At 38.4% G+C, this 6,937-nt stretch overlaps 1 protein-coding gene across 2 annotated transcripts; it reads right to left on the bottom strand.

Annotated features, from left to right (window-relative positions):
- Nucleotides 1–842: 842 nt before the first annotated feature.
- On the bottom strand, nt 843–6,733 carry LOC141903811 (acyl carrier protein, mitochondrial-like). 2 transcript variants are annotated; one of them, XM_074792137.1, is made up of 6 exons: nt 6,560–6,733; nt 4,982–5,113; nt 4,820–4,945; nt 2,671–2,758; nt 2,053–2,156; nt 843–961 (listed from the first exon to the last, which is right to left on the bottom strand). In XM_074792137.1, exons 1-5 carry the CDS (start codon nt 6,722–6,724, stop codon nt 2,065–2,067), a joined length of 603 nt encoding a protein of 200 aa, XP_074648238.1. In that variant the 5' UTR covers nt 6,725–6,733; the 3' UTR covers nt 843–961; nt 2,053–2,064. The 2 variants fall into 2 exon arrangements, with proteins under 2 accessions (XP_074648238.1, XP_074648239.1); XM_074792138.1 differs by lacking the exon at nt 4,982–5,113.
- Nucleotides 6,734–6,937: the final 204 nt, after the last annotated feature.

Genomic DNA, 6,937 nt, shown 5'->3' on the forward strand with positions numbered 1-6,937 from the left:
AAGATTAATTGATGTCAAATTATGTCTAATTCTGGATTTGGTTAATAGTCAAGTCTTGTAAACTATGTGTATTCTCACGATCGTCATTTCGTTATACCGCCAAAATTTTGACGGTCCTGGAGTTGGTATTATAATGAGATTTGAATAATTGTAAATAAATAAATGTTTTAACGTTTTACTGACACTATTGCTATTCCTATTCAGTACTGTTTGGTACCCTTTTGTTCGTTTCAGTGTTGAATGAAAAATCATTCATTTGATGGCATATTTTATCATAATCCTCTGTGAAACAAAATATTTTGTTAGAGTGTAAATAAAATATTAATAGTATTCTTAAAATATTCGAAGAACAGTTTTTTTCAAACATTTTCATATTTCACATTTTTGGACATCTGAGTGACCCCGTCCTCCCTCGGCAGGGATTCAACCCCAATTACATCGCTACAATTGGGCACAGTACGCAGCCCTGCCACACTAGACATGGCAGGGTTTTGTACTGTGGCGAGTTTCAATGCCATCAAGTTTGAATCCGGGCCGAGGGAAGACGATCTGACACCTACCGGTTTCCAAACAATAACTTTTGAGGCGCCCATTATATTATTCTAACCAAATTGTCTAGTTTTGCCGCCAATGTTCTATATTACTGGTGGAAAATAGTTTCATCGCATGGACTCGAAACTGGCATTAGAATAATTACAAAACTTCTATCTCAAGAGCGAGGGCGCGCGATTTTTAGGTGCATCTGTCCACACTGCGTCCTTAAATTGAATCCTTTCATACACATCCAATTTGGTCCTCTCTCCTCTGAAAATCAAGCGCACGCTTACCTCACAAATCTTAAATAATATCTACATACATTTTATTAATTCGTACTAAACACAATCATTTACACACTAAATGACGACAAAGCGATTCATTGAAGACCCCTCTAGATAGCAGCACGGAGAAACAACACATGCCCCTGAAATCATAAGTATAAATCTAGTTAAATACATGTGTTTAGCCATTTATGAAGTAATTATGCATTCAACAGGAAGGGAGGAAGGTCCAGGGACCTTGATAACTTGAGCAAACTCAATTCAATTATCATATATTGCTGAAACTAGATTCATTTATCAAACTGCCATGCAGAAAAAATGAATTAATCCAGAGATTGAGGGGAAATTATCGTGGTCTGAATTCAACGGTATATTTCAGGCAAAGGGTGCCATTTGGTGGACATGCCAGTACACATAAATATTGGCACCACCTACCCAAGTGATTGATTGAAAGAGGAACATAAACCCTTGCAGAATGTTATCTACATGCAGTTTAATGGTTTAATCCATTTGGGACACTATTGCCTTATTCCGAGTGCTATATGTTTTAAAAATATTTTCAACAAGTGAGCACATGCTGATATTTGCAGCTAACCCAATCAGAAGACTTCACTCGCTCATTGGCTTTTTCAGAGCGTACTCATTTCATTACTATATACCATAACCCTGTGAAACCGCAAGTCTTTTTTAACCCAGAATGCATACTTAGCTAATCAATTTCCCCTTTGTTTACAAGTGAACACAACATAGGCTACTGTATAAATGACACCCTTTCTGTGCCTGAGGATAACATGCAGGTCCTCCCAATCAGATACTACAGATTGGAGACACAGATAGTTTTTTTTCTAATCTACTGACAGTCAGTTGCTCACAATATTGACTGCCTGAATTCAACTGTTGCTGTCAGCTTAGCAGCAGATGTAGTGAAATTTATTTTCAGGGTTAGGGGACATTGTTGCACCAGTTCAAGCAGATACCCATCAGCGCGCAAAAATCACATAACACATATACAGTAACCACCAATACGAGGTAGCCTAGATCATCTTTTCTACGCTTATAACTATCTCAGCTACGACATCTAAACCGCAATAAACAGGTTTCGTATAGGCCTAAGGCCTGAACAATGAGGTTCAGACAGTAGCAACTGGGCAATTCGAAATTATGAGTTGGTTGGTTACTGCAAACCGACTTCTACATAAACCTCTCTGAAATTTGCATTTATTGGACGAGCTACCTCAAAGTGGGTTCAATGATATACGTCTTCTTTATCAGCTATATACTGAATAACATCGGCAGGTTTTAGAAGACGTTCGGCGTCATTATCCGGGATCTCAAATCCTACAAATAAAGAGAATTCGAATATTCCCATTAAAATCCATTCATATATTACAACAGGCCTTGATAAGATTTGAACCAGGACACAATTCTAGAGTTCTTGGTTAAAATTGAACTGAACCACCAGTTGAATTATTGGAAATGAACCAATTTTAACTTTCATCAAGTCACACTTAAAACAAAGAACTATGGAACTCATTCATCATCACATTGCAAAAAAAAATACAAAATCCTGCTGCGGACTCCTACTGTAAACTCTGCCTAAGTCGGATCCAGTCGAGTCGTATAACCGCTCAACTCGGTGCAATAAAAAAAAAATCTTCAGTTTCCTTTATAAAGTAATGCTTTCGTATTCATCTAAGCCGTAGCCGGTCAAGTCGGATATCGCCTATCTCGTAGCAATATCTACGGTCGTTGTTTGGACTGTGATCTCAATTATGTTTGAATATCTGCCTAGGAAGTAAATTTCTACCTTTCAAAATCCTACGCAAGCACGCAGTTAAATTTCACAACTTACCGAATTCGTCTTCCATGGCCATTATCACTTCCACTGTATCTAAACTATCTAAGCCCAAATCGTTGATAAAATGAGAGTCAACTGTCAACTATGAAAAAAGAAAAACAGCGAAGAGTTCAGTAAAGATTTCACCAATGCGTGTGATTTTTCTAGATAAGAATACAGCCTTTCATCTGAACACAGCTTAACAGCTAAGAGTACGTCACCAAGAAGTTTACAGTTTGAATACGGTTCCACTCATGTACTGCGCAAAAATATTCCAAACCTCCAACTAAACCCATATTATGCCACCTCCTCGATCGAACATTAAAATCCCCACTCAGAATCAGGGGTGGATACTCCCGACCATTCCGCTTATGAATGTCCAATAACGGAAAGGAAAACAATATTTTTCTCATCCCCTGCTGCCCAAGTGCCGACGTACTACATGAACAGGCTTAAATTAATTTCATGTGAGACTTATTTCACTAATTCAGGTATCAACCTGCAGTCTGAACCCACCCCTTGTTTCTATTTCTAACGAAAACTGTCTAGCGTTAGTAGCCAATTTTCGAAATGTCTGATGACCAGAATCAAATTTCTTCAGAGGGGTGGGTTTATACGGCACATTGATACCAGCAAAATAGGGGATATCGACAAATTACCCGTTTGATGGCGCTAGTCAGAACCAGAAATTGAAACCTAAATCCACCATGCCCTAGTACATTTGCAATGAAAATCTCTCGCTTCAAGTTTTCAATGAGCGATATTTTACTTACTATATATCGTCATGCGTAATCCTTTAAATATGTTATCCTACCGCTACGTTGGATATGATAAAACCTCACTCCAAAGGCTAACTAGAAAACTTCAAACATCACTCTCATACATCACTCTGAACAGCACTCTCATACATCGGCGGCGCGCGCGTGTTAGCCTTGTACATCAGACAAATTAATCCGCAAAGTATAATGAAATCCATGTCATAATTAAAGAAAAACTGCCTTCTAGAAAGCGGTTACCGTATATAAGCGACTGAACTTGTCAAACTGATCACTTCAGCACTGTGGCTAGTAACAACCAATCATAGCTTGTTTCCCATAATTACATCAAAAGCGCTGGCATTCCCAAAACAACCAATCAGAGCGTGGGTTTTCCATAATCACGTTAGCGCGCTCGACATAGCAGTGCCGTGCCATCAATATGAGCCATAGTCTAGCTATAATCTTTCAAGGAATTCAGTCAATTTTTTACATCAAATGATGGAAATATTGGAAAGCGCAATAAACTTGATCTAACATTCAATAGTACAAATAAGTTGTATACTGTGAAAAGTGTAGACATTATGTTGTTACGGAGAAAACTAAACGGCAAGAATTTGACTGACCTAGGAGACAACATGACGTCATTTGAACAGGATAACAAAGTGGTCGTTCACTACGTGAATCACTACGCATGTCCTAAAATTATCAAAAAACATTTTGCAACAGCTGACGATGTAAAGACTGTTTGGGAGGTATCACATGGTGGCACCACTTGACAGCCCAATTTCGATTGTTGGTTTGAGTCCTGGTACTTTTCATATTTCTATTATGAATCTACGAGTTTAGTCCTTCTAAAATCAATTTTATTTCATAATATTATTTCATATTTATCAGTGTAGCGTGCAATAAATTCACCCTAGAGTCTTGAACTCATGAACTAAGTGATGACACCCGGCACCAGTCTTCACTTCCGTTAGCTGCTTCGAGCGTCATCGCTAAATTTGTGATTTTTGGTAGTTTTTTGATATTTCTAGTGACCTTTAGCGTTCAAAGTGAGGTTTTATCCAATTCAACACATTGTCAGGATATCATACTTATAGGAGCCTATACTTAAAGCGTGCCTATGTATAGTAAGTAAAATATTGCTAACTAAAAACTTTTTATTGCAAATGAACTAGAACATGGCGGATATAGGTTTCAATTTCCGGTTCTGACTAGCGCCATCAAACGAGTAATTCCAGAACTTTAATTTGTCGATATCCCATATACTGTACTTAACAAACATTTTCAATACAAGCTTAACTAAAATTATGCACTAAAATTCGGAAGAATTTCAGACTCGAGAACAACATCGGGCAATAAATATCTGAAAACCTATATCCATTTTCAAATTTTTGATTTGGTACCTTTTCGGGGTTGACTTTATCGTACAATTTCAGAACAAGCAAAACGCGTTCTCTGATCATTTCTAACGTTAATGGAACATGGCTGTAATTTCGAACACCTAACAGCGAACCAACAACTCGATTCAGCTGAAATTACACAATTCAGAATGAATGAATGAATACCTTTCCGGAATCAATTTTATCGTAGTCGCTGACAACTTTCATCACTCGTTTTTCGATATCAGATTTTGTCAGTTTTGAACTCGCCGTTGAACTATAAGGCCGCCGCGTTGTTGATTTGATCGTTAACTTTGGCTGAAATATATTTGCGAATAAAATCGTAAACACCGAAACGCCGCTGCAGAGAGGTCCTCATTCAAGATTTCTCAGCGGCTATTTAGGGTTTGATATTATGTTGGACGTGTTTCAATACATTATGAACCCAAGTCCGGTTCCACTCCACAGTTGTGAGTTAAAGAGGTAAATCTAGGGACAAAATTAGTTGATTTTCAGTGAGTTTTCTCGGGGTCAAGAGTCAAGAGTGAAGACAAATCTTTAACAGGAGGAAAAATTTGCTTTCAGACGGCAACACTAGGTCAAGTAACATCATACCAACACCTGTTACAAGTATTCCCCTTATATATACACGCATGTAACGGGATGTCCTATAAATGACACCACTCAGCAGTTGTAAGACGTTTGTTGACCTAGTGTTGCCGTCTGAACGCCTGTCAAGTTTTTCCTATGAGGCCTACGCCTTGTCGCTAGTGACGTCAGCTGTCCTGATATTTGCGGGTAGATTTAAGCCTTGCGGAGATAGGAGCGTTGTCTGCCCTTCTGTGTAGTTTAGATAGACGAGGGGCGAACATTGCATCATGGGTAAAACAGTTGAATCATGGATAATTAAATGGCGACCCCGGTGGAGTTTTTATCATAGATTACGGTAACTTTAATCATTTTTAAAGCACAAACAAGGTCAAAGGCCATATTCAAGTGCCTGTTGTTAGTTAGTGTTGTATCAGAAAACGCAGTGGATATTTTACCGTATACGGCTGAGCATTTATTTCCGCTATTTTACCGCACATCGTCGCTGATTGGCTGATTTACATCGCGCATGCGAACAGAGGAGCGCGACAAAATTCAAGGAAAGTGTGGAGAACAGTCAGAGAAAATAGAGCGCCAATAGAGCGATACTCGAACCCGGGCCAGTAAATTACTAGTGCAGCGTCATACCGCTAGACCATCGAGCTCGCTGAAAACCAACCAAATGTTTTAACTATCTATTGTACCTAACCCTACCCTAATCCGATCCCTAGAGGTAAAACGGAACCCTCTGGACCCTCTTACCCTCTCGACACTAACCCAATCGAAACCCTCACATTAAACCCAATATAATGATTTTATGTTTCTTTTATTAGTTAACACTATATATATAGCAATAATATACGGTAAAATAGTGCAAGTAAATACTTTGCCGTAAGTATACGGTTAAAAATCCTCTTCGATCAGAAAAAGGAATTTTTTTCACACTGTCACAGAAAGCAAAAATACAATCTATAGAATAGTGAATGTATCTGATGTCGTAAGAGGAATATTCACGTTTGAAACCTTGCTTGATGATTTAAAAATTTAAACAACATTGTGTGTGTGCGTGGACATGTCATGGTGACCAACCAAACTGGACACTCCGGACGGAAGCCCAGGCGGCTGGGTTGAATTGAAGGTCACACGAAATGTTTCATTTTTCAAGTGAATAATTACCTTATTGTCACGGATTATTGTGCTATAATTTTGGTTTGTTTGAAGTGCCTTACTATTCTGTTGCTGTTGAACAGCTACAGCGGCAATTCTAGGCAGCGCACTGCGAACAGCAGCGCAATTTACAGCCGGTTGAATGGCACGTAACGCACGCAGAATGGCAGCCATGTTGTAATTGTAGAGGGCGCAAGTGTAGGGCTTTCGGCACATTTAGAAACATTGATATAAAAAACTCCAAATTTTCAATTTATTAAGAGGGTTTAGATGTAAATAGATCCCTCCTGTAGTCTGTCGATTGTTTAAGTACACTGTGTATTTGTATATATAGTAACCGTTAAATAACCTTTTTATGTTTTTAAAATCCTTTTATTTTTCGCTTGA

This window comes from Tubulanus polymorphus, chromosome 4 (genome assembly GCF_964204645.1).
Source record: "Tubulanus polymorphus chromosome 4, tnTubPoly1.2, whole genome shotgun sequence".
NCBI classification, from domain to species: Eukaryota; Metazoa; Nemertea; class Palaeonemertea; order Tubulaniformes; family Tubulanidae; genus Tubulanus; species Tubulanus polymorphus.

Coding starts and splice junctions, on each gene's coding strand:
- LOC141903811 (XM_074792137.1), bottom strand. CDS start 6,724: ATGGCTGCCATTCTGCGTGCGTTACGTGCCATTCAACCGGCTGTAAAT. Junction 5,114..6,559: donor CAATAATCCGTGACAATAAG/GTAATTATTCAC, acceptor AATATATTTCAG/CCAAAGTTAACGATCAAATC. Junction 4,946..4,981: donor ATAAAATTGATTCCGGAAAG/GTATTCATTCAT, acceptor GTGTAATTTCAG/CTGAATCGAGTTGTTGGTTC.